The sequence below is a fragment of the Mauremys mutica genome, chromosome 4 (assembly GCF_020497125.1).
Source record: "Mauremys mutica isolate MM-2020 ecotype Southern chromosome 4, ASM2049712v1, whole genome shotgun sequence".
Taxonomy (NCBI): domain Eukaryota; kingdom Metazoa; phylum Chordata; order Testudines; family Geoemydidae; genus Mauremys; species Mauremys mutica.
Window position 1 is genome coordinate 84,201,319 of NC_059075.1, and position 13,175 is coordinate 84,214,493.

Sequence of the window (13,175 nt, forward strand, 5' to 3'; positions counted from 1 at the left end):
ACACCGCCCTGCTCTGCTTCTCTCCCTCCCAGGCTTGCGGCGCCAAACAGCTGATTGGCGCCGCAAGCCTGGGAGGCGGGAGAAGTGGAGTGGTGACGGCGTGCTCAGGAAGGAGGCGGAGCAGAGTTGAGCAGGGGTGGGGAGCTGCCGCCCGGCTCCCCGGGCCGGGGGGAGCTGCTGCGGGGGGAGGGGAGCTGCCACGGGGGGGCACCTCAGGGAGCAGTGGGGGTGGGGAGCTGCCACAGGGGGGCTCCTTAGGGCGGAGAGCTGCCATGGGGCTTGGGGGGGGACGCAAGGTGGAAGTTTCGCCTAGGGCGCGAAACATCCTTGCACCCGCCCTGATCGTCCTCCTTTACGTTATCAAATGCCATCCTTCTAATTCAAAGGAAGTCACCTGTTCATATATCTGAATATATCTTTCTAACATTGAGGAAATGAAAGCATTCCTCCAAGGTCTGTAGCTCCACTCGCTCCTTCTCAGCAAACCCCACAGCACAAACAAATAAATCAACTACAGTCATAAGACATGGAGATGAGAAAATGAGCATGTTGCATTTTTTTTTTAAATTATTTTTATAGGAAATTGGTTGAAAATATACTGATATTAAAAGGACAATCAATCACATTTTTGAAAATTTTGCACCTTCTATAGCTACAAGGAACAAAGGATGACTAGAAGTGAAAGAGAGAGTTTAGAGAAACATTTACATTTTTTTCCTATTTGTTTAATTTATGCATCTGACAGCATTTTGTATTATAGTCAGTTTCACTGTTTCCCCTGCATGTCAATTAGTTCCCCAATCCTGCCTGCTAATCTGAAAAGACCGGGACCCTACGTAGTTTCTCCCTTGTAAAGAATTTTAAACATCTACAGGAGAACAGAAAAACTCTTATAAAAAAGTCTAAGGAATTTAAAAATTAAAACAACAAAATTCAGGGCACGCTATTTAAAGGGCACTTAATTTGGGCACTGGAATTTACTTTCCCCATAAGTAGGAAAGAAATTTCCAGAGCCTCAACTGAATACCCTTTAAATAGTATGTCTTGAATTTTGCATGTCCTGAGTTAGCTTCAGCTATCTCGCTATGCACTGCCTGCACTATTAAGTAAGTTAAAAAAAAATAAAGCTGATCATTAAAAATGAATAAAACCTAATTAAAGAGTGAATAATACACCTGTAGGTGAGTGTGCAAGTGATATAATGAGGGACGTAGAATTCTGCAGTGTGGAATTAGTAAGGTTCTCTGAATATGGAACAATGATTGGGAGTCTCCTTTGCAGATAAGTGGCCTGATAGTGATCTCACTTACACCACTGTGATGTTAAAGAGTTTCTCTTGATTTACACCAGTGTAACTAACACCATTATCAGGCTCATGGTAGTGTGACATTCTATACCTTGGGGGAGCATGCTGTAATCCCCATATTCCTCATTTTCATATAATCATGATCTTACGTATAAAGCAGGGGTAGGCAACCTATGGCACACGTGCCAAAGGCGGCACACAAGCTGATTTTCAGTGGCACTCACACTGCCCAGGTCCTGGCCACCGGTCTGGGGGGTTATGCATTTTAATTTAATTTTAAATGAAGCTTCTTAAACATTTTAAAAACCTTATTTACTTTACATACAACAATAGCTTAGTTATACATTATAGACTTATAGAAAGAGACCTTCTAAAATATTAAAATGTATTACTGGCACGCAAAACCTTAAATTAGAGTGAATAAATGAAGACTCGGCACACCACTTCTGAAAGGTTGCTGACCCCTGGTATAAAGCATGCCTTGTAAGGTATAAGTTCATTAAAGGGGAAAAGTTATCTGCTGAAAGTCATTTCTCTATCCATATTTGTGTATCATTAATGCATATGAAGTTATGAGAATTGTGTTGTATGGTTGTCACTAAATCATGCTGTAAATTGGGGAATCAGCCAGATATTAGCTCCCCAGAGGCAACAGCAAGGAAAGTAACCAAGGCCCGGGCAGAGTGTCAAACAACCTATCAGCAGCCATTGTCCAGCAAGGGAGCTACAATGCAATGACTCACCTGCATGAGGCCACACCAGGGGAATTGCTCAACCTTGCTTGGAGAGACTAATGCTCACCTGACTCTGAAGGCAGGGGCAAAGCCAAGAGGGAGGAAAGGACATGATAAAAGGGAGAGACATTTGCCATGCTGTCTCTCTCAGTTTTCCACCTACATCTACAGACACCGCCACCACCAAGCGATTGAAGTGCTGATCAAAGGGGTGAGACTGACTGAAGAGCAGCCAGCCTGTGGCGAGAAGCATCTAAGTTTGTAAGGACATTGAAAGTGTTAAGATCAGCTGAGAATGCATTTTGCTTTTATTTCATTTGACCAAATCTGACTAGTTATGCTTTGACTTATAATCACTTAAAATCTATCTTCATAGTTAATAAATCTGTTTGTTTTATTCTACCTGAAGCAGTGTGTTTGGTTTGAAGTGTGTCAGAGACTCTCCTTGGGAGAAAAAAGCCTGGTACATATCAATTTCTTTGTTAAATTGATGAACTTATATAAGCTTGCAGTGTCCAGCGGGCATAACTAGACACTGCAAGATGGAGGTTCCTAGGGTTATGTCCGGGACTGGAGATATTGGCTAGTGTCATTCGCTTGCAAGTAGCTGGGAGCAGCTTACATGCCAGAGGCTGTGCATGAACAGCCTAGGAGTCGGGGTTCTCACAGCAGAGCAGGGTAAGACTGGCTCCCAGAGTCATGGATTGGAGTGGCCTAGCAGATCACCAGTCTAAATAACACCAGAGGGGAACGTCACAACGAGTATCTTTCCTAATTCTTCACAAGACACACAAAACCATAGTGAAAGGTTTTGTTCCATATGTATTATCCTGAGAGACACTGTAGTACAATTATCAGAGGGGTAGCCGTGTTAGTCTGGATCTGTAAAAGCAGCAAAGAGTCCTGTGGCACCTTATAGGGGAGCCTCCGCTTTTCTCTTGGGGGCCCCTGCGGAGCTCCCCTGGGGAGCTCCGCGGGCCGCAGGTTTGAGACCCCTGTTATAGACTAACAGATGTATTGGAGCATGAGCTTTCCTGAGTGAATACATGCATCCGACGAAGCGGGTATTCACCCATGAAAGCTCATGCTCCAATACGTCTGTTAGTCTATAAGGTGCCACAGGACTCTTTGCTGTAGTATAATGAAACTCCTGGTACATGAACTGGTTAATTAAAACTCTCAAGTTGATCTGTCATCCCAAGGAGTGACTCGGGCACACAGAGTTGTCAACACTGAAACTGTAATACATAAAGACAACAAAATTCTTTGACTCGTTTACTTAGGCACCCTCCCCCCTCCGCATGCATTTCTTGCTCCTTGTTATGTTTTGATAATCCAAGTTTTGCAGGCATTTTCTGAAAGATTTTTTCCATAGAGGAGTGTAGTGAGTCGGTGTGGCTCCCCTCCTGCCCAGCAGAGGGAGCGCCCCTGCAGACACCCAAGTGGGCGGAGCCACCACCACCTGTTCCCGCCCCCCCCCCCCCGAAGTCAAGGGGCGGGACAGGAAGTATAAAAGCCGGCCGCCAAAGCTCAGTCAGAGCCCAGCCGCTGCAGGGAGCAGACATGCTGCCGGGAGCTTGTGACTGGGAACCCTCCAGGACCCGAGGCAGTTGCCCTGACTGGCTGGAGCTTCCCCGCGCCCGCTACGAGGAGGAGCTGCCGGAGCCTCCCCGTTCCTGCTGTTACCCGGAGGAGCCGCCTGAGCACGCCTGGCTGGACTTCCCCGAGGAGCTGCCGGACCTGCCACCAAGCCCTGGTCGAGAGGAGCCCATGCTGGTAGATTGGCCTGGGACCGGTGCCACGGACGAGGTAGGCCCTGAGGGGGAAACTGAAGTAGCCCGGGGGTAGCTGACCCCAGTCAGGCTACAGACACATACGAGCCTATGTCAGTGTGTTGCGGTCAGGACCCCACTGACCTGCAGCGGTGATAGCCGCTGCTAGGGCCCCGGGCTGGGACGCAGTGGAGTGGGTGGACCTGCGTCCCCCGTGCCACCCCACTCACAGGTGGCAGTTTTCCCCCTCACCCAACGCTCAGGTGTAAGGACCTGGGCCTATACCAACCTATTGCTGCTCAGCTCCCGTACCAGAGGGCCTGAGCTTCCTAGCACTGGTTGTTGCTGCTCAGCCCCTGCACCAGAGGGCCTGAGCTTCCTAGTACTGTTTATTGCTGCTCAGTCCCTGCACCAGAGGGCCTGAGCTTCCTAAGACTGTTTATTGCTGCTCAGCCCCTGCACCAGAGGGCCTGAGCTTCCTTGACTGTTTATTACTGCTCAGCCCCTGCACCAGAGGGCCTGAGCCTCCTCGAGCCGCGTACTGTTGCTCAGCCCGTTCAACAGAAGACGTGTAGTGGGTCGGTGTGGCGACCCTCCTGCCCTCAGGAGGGTCGAGCCCCAGTGCGAACGATTACAAGGAGCATTAACTGAGCTTTGTAGAGGCACCTCTCCTTTTGGCAGCTTCAGAACATGCTTCATCCTATTTTTCATTCATCTCTCTGTCTTACCTATTTGGTGCCCACAGCTCTTCACAGATTTCACTCCCTAGGCATGTATCTTTGGTTGCTAGCACTGCATCACCAAAAGGAACAGTTTCCTGAGGAAAACAGAGAACACAGACATGCATATTTAACAGGGGGCCTTGTCTAATAGGAGTTAAAAAAGTAATCCCCAAAAAAGAAAAATACGGAACTACATAAAATTAGTATCAAAGCAAAAGCACAATGCACATTCTCTAATCTCAAACTGATTTTACTTGGAGATAGGCCCAAACTGAAAAATCCAGATCAGGTTCTTCCCAGAGTTCCAGTGGTGTTAGGAGCTGGGGTTTTGGTTCAGGCCCATCTCTTTTTAATTAAAGATTCTGGAGAACAGGAGTAGCCCATGCAGTTCTAGAAGCCACCCTCAGGATTTAACAAAAAGGTGTGGCAATAAGTCAAAGCTGTCTACTTAGATCAAGATGGAGCACTTTGTGCTGTAACATGCAACTGTTGCAGGTTGCACTTGTGTACGAAGCAAGGAGAAAAACCTGTTCTATTTTGGGAAATTCAGGTATGATCCTCAAGCTCCTGATAAGCAGCCAATATGATCCTCTGTTGGGCAAACTTTGGAACCTCTTGCCTTGCTGCAGAACATTAACATTTAAGTAAATAAGGCTAAATTATTCACTCATTCTCACAAGTAACTCAAACGTCACTGAAACCATTGAATTTGCACTGTTGTGACCGACAGCCAAATTTGGCCTAACAGTTTTATACTGTCATTAAGTTCTTTTTTATTAAGTTATGTCTAGTTGATACTAAAACAAGATCAGAAAATACATTCCTTAAACTCACCTGTCCTGTCACCTCCTGTATCATCCTGGGGAGAAAATATTCCTCCACAAACCTAAAACAATTATACAAATCAGCAATTCTCAGAAATAAATGTTCTGCTTTAACTCAATGCTATAGTCAATGCTAACCTGATGTTTCATAGAGTTCAAGGTCAGAAGGGATCATTATATCAATACATGTGGATTGTGCCGCAAGGTGGCCAGAAATCCATCCTCCATTCTTGAGGTAGAATCTTCTGTAAACATCTAGAGAAGATATCTAAACCCACCTCCAGCTGGGTTTAGATATGTAAACAGGCTGGGACCCTTCCAACCCTAAGACTCCATGGAAAGGTTTCTGCTTGGTCTGAAGGCAGTCGGGGGAAGCGGTATGGGGGGGAAGGACACTGCCACATTGGCAGCAGACTCTCTCTTCTGTAAAGAGCCTCCCCTCCATGCATGGCTGTACGGGATACAAGTTTAGTCCTATTTAAAGAGCTTTCTAAATGAAATACCATTAGGTGGCTTACATGAATTTCCCTTGCTGCTGAGCTTGCAGTAGAAATAACGCATTGGAATGGGGATTTCAATCCCTTTGCTGTGACTGCAATGGCAAATCCATGCTTTTTAGCAGCCTTAATAGTACGCTGTACACAACCCACCGTGCTCTGCTCCATGGGGTAAACCATCGAAGTTCCCTGTAATTTCCTGTATTTGCCAGTATCATCTTTGGCCTGATCAGAAGAATTTTCCTTTAAAAAAAGAAAAGGGAGGAGAGAGGGGATTTAAGTACTTACACTGCAGCAAAGGCAAATAAGTATTAAGAAATGCCAAGTTTCTATTTATTTTTTCAGTATGTTTACTTTGCATATTTGACAGCAATCTGTATACAGTCATTTTCACTGTTTCCCGTTGCATAGTCTGTCTGTTTTAGCTTCCTCTTTTGGTTTTGTAGGTCTGTCACACAGCAATGGGAATTTTTGATGTGCACATTAAAAAATAAGATGTGATTGTAAATAGAAAGTCCACAACAATTGCTAATCTCTTTGAAATTAACAGATACGAAGCTGGTGTTGTCCCTTTAAATATAAATGTGTTGCCATATGATTTGTTTTCTACTGATAATGCTATACCAAGACGTTAACCTAACCTGTGACTATAAAAGGTATTATCTAGATAAGAAATACATACTTGTTTAAAAAGATCACTCTACAGTTGTAGCGAACATTTCTGCACATAACAGGCCTGTACAAAGAAAAAAAAATCAGTGTTACCTGAAGCAAGTTCATTTAATAAAACAAGGTGATTATTGAAAAACACATCTACCACATTACAGGAGATCTGCTGTAAATGCGATATATATTTTAGTATCCTTTGCCACATTTGACTTGTGTCAAGCTGGGTCAGCAGAGTAGAAAAGCTGATCTTATATATTTAATTTTAAAATGATGCAATTCAGAACCACTTAACCTAATATAGGAAATCTGACTAGGGATCAGCACATAATTGAAAACATTTTCCCTAATGTCACTGTAAGGTTGCTTCTACTCATGAAGGTAGTTTCTCTGTGATAGCTAGTTAGGATCATAAAGCCCTTGACACACATTTATAAATAGAGCCTCAACATTCCTGGGATATATGCAAGTATTAATCCCATTGGACAGACAGGTAAACTGAGGTACAGAAAGGTTGAAAGAATTGCATATAATCACACAATGAGTCCATGATCACCTAGAAATAGAACCCAGACTTTTCGTTTCCCAAGAGTATGCTCTAAATCCTAGTGATCCTTCCACTCAAATCTCTTTAAAAAAGAAAAAACTGGGCTTTTTATTTTTCAAACTTAAAACAGTGAAACTACCCAGTTTGTATCCAGAAGAAAAAGAGAGATTTCTAATGGTTCTTTTTTTTACTTTCATACTGCAGCTCTTCCCATGTAAAAACTTCATGCAAGGTAGCAAAGCTCCTGGTTCTGGACAACAACATTAAATACGGAGGATAAGTTTTCAAAAGTGTCTTTATGACTCAGAAGCCCAAGTCCAATTTTTAAAACAACTTAGGCACTTGGAAGCCTAAATCAATTTCAAAGTGGGGCTTAGGCGTCTAAGTCATTAAGGCACTATTGAAACATTTTCCTATCTACAACTACAACTAAGGTCAACTAGCTACATCGTTCAGGGCTATGAAAAATTTCACATCCCATTCAATGTAGTTAGGTCAACCTAACCCTCACTGTATACCCTTCCATTGACCAAGCTACCACCTCTTGATGGGGTGGATTTACTAAAGCAATGGAAAAACCCTTTCTGCTGCTGTATTGTCTATGTTACAGCGGGCCACTGTAGCTCTAGAGTCCTTGCTATCCAGTAGTGTCTGCTCAGACAGCCAGGTCACCTTTTTCCAAGGCAGCTACCCCTTCATAATAATTACACAACACTTACATTCCCACATCACAGATGATGTCTTGAGTGGCAGGAGATTCCAAAAGCTTTGCCAGAACTTCAAATGAATGTAACAGCGTATCGGATTCATAATAGTGATCTGAACAGCCATAGCCACTGTGTACAAAAAGATACCAAGCAAAAAATTCAGATGAGATCAGAATTAGACACAAGACGTCACTGTCACTTAAGATAAAAACAACATCCCAAACATATGGCAATTACACAGAGCACAAAGAAACTACATATAATTTACCATTTACATTGACAGCATTTAAAATTCTGCAGTATTGTTGTTGTTGAAGTATTCTTTTTAACAAAAAATAACATGGTTTAAAGGATAGAATTGAACATTACATTTACCATCTGGAATTTTCATTATAATAAACTTAATAATTGATGCCACTGTGAGTTGTAAAACAAAGGACCCAATCCTGTACCCTTCGCTACCATTAACACATTTTTGCTCATATAGCCAATCCTGGGGTTTGCATAATATTACACAGAGTATTCTGCATTACAATTTGTTCTTGACCATTCATTGTTGTTCAGTTATTCTGTTCATGAGCAATATACACTTCTCCCCGTTGAAAAGATACCAAATATACAGTAATTAAGATGGTCTCACCAAATTTCAAGCTCCGGTCCAAGTCTGTATCTTGCTCCTTTGTATTTTGCTATTTCAATACCTATAAAATGGCCGGGGTGGGGGGGAGGAAGGGGAAGGATAAAATATGAGTCCATTCTACACAGAAAATGGTAATCTAACCTGTCAGTGTGCAGAGGGGATCCCAGCATTGGACATACAGTCCTAGGTTTGTTTTATTAGTCTCCATCCATATAACAGTGTCATCCTGTAATCTTTGTCCTTTTGAAGTGTCACTATATTTTTTGGCTCAAGTTTATTAGAGGCATATTTTTCAGAAGGGCTCAGTTTCCATTTAGCACCTTAACAAAATGGGCAGATTTTCAAAAGTGCTTAGCAATAATCACTTCATTTACATACCTAACTGGGAGCAGAGCTCTTTTGAAAATCTAGCCATTACAGCCTTATCATGACAGAGGGAAGCTAATATATAATGAAATGGGTCAGAAAGGGCTGTACAAACTAAGGCAGGGGTTTGGTGCAGTGCTTGCTACACACCTGAGGGTGCAGCAGCTCCTCCACACAACTATCACATACTGTGAGAACCAGAAAACAAGCCTTGCACAACTGTTCACCTCCTGGAAAAGCATGGCTAAAAATCTACTGTGCAAACACTGATGCTAGCTTGACCACTGAGAGCTTCAGCTGCCTCTCTGTGCCCTACCACACAGGAGGGCATCAGAGAGGCAATCTCTGAGCGGCTCAGAAAGGGTCCTTTCTGCTCCGTTCAGGAAGAGATTGGGCCTTAATCTTCACTCTTCTCCTTCCAAGCAGCACCTCCCTCCTTCCTTCGGATTCTTCCTTTGTTCCAGAGTGGGTCAGCTGGCAGGACAATCTTAGGCTTTCCAGGTCCCCAGAGCAGCTCCTGGTATCACTTTCCCGTGGCAGGGAAGAGACACAGGGAGCTACACTGGGGACCTAAAAAGCCTAAAACTGTCCTGTCAGCTGACCCACTCTAGCTCAAAAAAAAAATCCCATTTTAATTCAATCAGGGCAATAACATCACCCCCCTGCGCTGAGTTTAGCTGGACACCAGTGGGGCTCAGGAGTTCATGGACCGCCTGCCTGGGGCTCAGTTCTCTAGTCACCCCCCACCTCAGCTGCAGTCCCAAGATGTTGAGAGAAATCTCCCTCCCCGAGGCCAGGGAGTCACCGCTTCCCCGCTAGGTGACGGCTGAAGCCTTTCCCCTAACGTGCCCCCACTTGCTTTGTAAAATCCGTGCCAAATTGCCATCAAAATCTAGAGCCCACTGGTTGAGGGCACAGGTGGCCACTGTCACGGTCCTGCCCATGGCTGCTGCTGCTCCGCCCGGGGCGCCGCTCCTCCCCGGCAGCTGGTTGCAGCGCAAAGCAGCTCCCGCCCGTCCGCCCGGCCAGCAGCAACAAACTGCCCTGCGAAGCGCTTCCGGCGGGGCTGACATTGTTTTACTTCCTGCCGTCCCTCCTCTCCCGGATCCGAGCTCGGGCTGGGTGCCAGGCACTGAGGCGAGACCCTTCAGCACAGCCTCCAAGCGGCCCTGTCGGGCTTCTGGTCCCCGGCTGCTCGCGTCAGTTTCCAGCTCTCAAGTCCTAGCAGCAGGTTGCAATGGACACCGCAAGGGAATCCAAGCAAATTGTATCGGGAGGGGAGGGAGTGTTCGTGAAAACATTTGTATTAATAGTAGGTTTTAGTAAAACTTTTTAAAAACAGCTTTGGGTCTAAACTATTTTAGGGGGCCCCTTTAAAACAAGCAAGATTTTGCTTGACCTACCAATCCATGTAATATTTGGGATTGTGCCATTCATTCAGTGTATGCAGGGTTCTGGTATAGAGCTTTTCAACTTAAAAGGCTTATGTTTTGTTGTTTAAAATATAAGGTGTAAGACACCTAAATGCTTTAGTGGTGGCAACTAACACATATATTTATAACAAATAAAATGAAGGTGAAAGAGTGTAAAACTAGGTCTAATCCTGCTCCCATTGTAATCAAAGACAGAAGTCCACTTTGACTTCAGCGGGAACAGGATTGGGTCCACTTCTTCGTTTAGGACTCAATGGCTGAGTGCCTTCTGATTGGTGCCGAACGTGCCCAATTCTTGCTCAGTTAAGTGGCAGTTGATATGGTTGTTCAGAAGATCATAGAATAGGGTTCTGTATTATGAAACTTAATTGTACTCCCATCCCACACCTTGCTCTATGAAGTTTCCCCACCCGGACAGTTTACGTGACTAATTATTAGGTGTTAAAGTGGTTTGTGTAATAGCAGCTTACTGAAGAATGCAGCCAAAATCCTGAGTGTGACTTCTTCTCCTGCTAGAATCTTTATTCATGTATTAACTATTTCTCAGATATTGTAATTTCCTCACGTATGGGCTCCCTGAATCCATTGAGCCCAGAACACTGACAACACTACTCCATTGTCTTGTCCTTTGTCTTCTTTAATAGAGATGGACCCAAAGCAAAACCTAAGATCCAAAGACTCTGGACTTCGGGGGCAATTCAAGATTCCCAAATTTTAGGGCTTGGGCTCAGACTAATTTTGTTGCTTCTAATTAGTCCAATTGCCCTCTAGGTTTTCAAAACCCCCACAGATCTCATTAGCATCCACTCTTCCACAGTTGGGGGTCATGCTGAGGGTTTGTCCACATGGTAGGGTAATGCACTGTATGGGGGAGTGGTTTCTAAAATGCACTAACGTGTTGTGCATTAATTGATCTGTGTAGACCCTGCTGGTGTGTACTGAAGGTTCCATAGTATGTTAAAGTGCACTAGGGAACTTTTTGTGTTCATCAGCAGGGTCTGCACAGATCAATTAATGTGCAACTCATTAGTGTGCTTTAGAAATCTTTAGTGCGCTGTAGAGTGCATTGCCCCGACCTGTAGATAAGCCCTACATTGTGCTGTCTCATCTATCAATCTCTCCTTCTCTTAAAACCTTTTAGAGCTTTTTCCTCTGACAGCTGATTACATTGAATCAAGCCCTTAAGGTGGCCATTGTATGTAATGTGCCAACTCCGTGGATGGTAGGATTGTAGTGGCCATCAGCTCAGCCATCAAATCTGGAAGCAGCATCATTATTTATTTCAAAAGCATAAACTATGGTTTTTCTATGTATGGACTGATTATAAAGTTATGTTAGTTTCATAGTTACAGTCCAGTGAAAAAATGGTATAGTTTGGTATGGTTTATGTTTTCATCTCACCCCTCATTTGATATGGAAGTAATCTCTCCTGGTTCCCTAGCTGAGTGAACTACTGAACCCAACTTAGTTTGCAGTGGAAAAGATATTGTATCTATTGGGTTTCCAGGAAATGCATGCTAACGGACCCCCCCCCCCAGCCTAAGGGGAGGTGCCACAGAGCCTCAGAAACCCACTAATTGCGGGGACAACTAATAAAAGAACAGGGACAGGAGTGCGGTCAAAGGGTCATAAGAAGGGAGCCTGACGGGGACACCGAGCAGAGAACCCCGGACAGCGCCCACTGCTCCTCGAAGGCGTCAAGGGAGCCAGCGGATGCCGCCCAGAGGAACTCCGCCCGGAGACGTGAACGGACTAAGGATCGGAAACAAGCCCCACAGTCACAGGAGTCTCCATTGGCCAACCGCCTCTCCCTGGTCGCGTAGATGGCCATTTTTGCCAGGGCGAGGAGGAGGTTGACCAGGAGGTCCCGCGACTTCGTGGGGCCACGGATAGGGAGTGCATGGAGAAGGAGGTGGGGGGAAAAGTGCAGCCAGAAACGCAATAGGAGATTAGTGAGGAGCCGGTATAGGGGCTGCAGCCTGGCGCACTCTATGTAAACGTGCGCCAGGGTCTCCCTCACGCCGCAGAAGGGGCAGGTGTGAGGCAGTATGCTGTAGTCAATAACATAGCACACTAGAGAGGGAGTCAGGGAACTGAGTTCTAATTGACTCTGCCTCTCACTCATGTGACTTTTGAAGTCACTTCACTTCTGTTTCCTCTCTTTTGTCAATTTAGATTCTGATCTAAACTCTTTGAGGCAGGGACATTCTCTCTGTGTTTGTACAGCCCCTAGCACACTGGGGCCCCAATCTCAGTTGGAACCCATACATGTTACTGTAATAATAACAACAATAATAATAGCAATGTGAACATTATTTTAAAAATATTTTACATTTATATGATAGTATCCATTCCAAAGAATCCGAAGGCTCTTTATAAATTACATACAAACAGTGTTGCCAAACCCAAGCACTCAAGAATCATGAATTGTGCCCCCAAAATAATCAGATTGCTGTAAAAATCATAAGATTTTTAAAATTAATAATTTGGAGATCTTCATATTTGCCTTCTGAGGCTGAAAACTCTCCAGACCACATTTTCAGACTTTTCTCTGCAACTATGAAGGCTAGAAATTTACTAGAGTTTTTAATGAAAGCTGAGAATCTCATGCAATCACATTAATCCAGAAGTTGTGACTTTAAGAAAAACACCAAATAGCGCAGGGCTCATGCTACAATTGCAAAAGTTGCAACACTGAAATGCAGCCAGTTCTAGGGTGGAGGGCAACAACCAACTAGCACACAGGATGCTGCACAACTGAGTGATTATGGGCATAGGCTTCTATATAAGAAAAAGCCTCAAATATTCGGACTGTCCCTATAAAGTATCTTGTGAGACTTTTTTAATGTTTGTGAATCACAGTGAGATTCTCAGATGGAAGGTGCTATAGATGTACAAAGTATGATGACTTCAAAAATTAAATGGATTATTCCTGTAATCATTAACTTAAACTCTTGCACC

The 13,175-nt window shown here is 44.4% G+C and overlaps 1 protein-coding gene across 5 annotated transcripts in view; it reads right to left on the reverse strand.

Moving 5' to 3' along the window:
- Positions 1-9,811, reverse strand: part of NADSYN1 (NAD synthetase 1) — a 29,195-nt gene extending 19,384 nt beyond the window's left edge. For 2 of the 5 annotated variants that reach the window (XM_045012748.1, XM_045012746.1), the window contains exons 1-7: positions 9,641-9,803; positions 8,416-8,476; positions 7,788-7,904; positions 6,538-6,591; positions 6,009-6,098; positions 5,369-5,420; positions 4,541-4,629 (exon numbers count right to left, since the gene is read on the reverse strand). In XM_045012748.1, the coding sequence (XP_044868683.1) occupies positions 4,541-4,629; positions 5,369-5,420; positions 6,009-6,098; positions 6,538-6,591; positions 7,788-7,904; positions 8,416-8,476; positions 9,641-9,725 (548 nt within the window). In that variant the 5' untranslated portion in view covers positions 9,726-9,803. Of the gene's footprint in view, positions 1-4,540; positions 4,630-5,368; positions 5,421-6,008; positions 6,099-6,537; positions 6,592-7,787; positions 7,905-8,415; positions 8,477-9,640 lie in introns of all 5 variants that reach the window. The other 3 variants (XM_045012747.1, XM_045012749.1, XM_045012750.1) reach the window with 3 other exon arrangements.
- Positions 9,812-13,175: the final 3,364 nt, after the last annotated feature.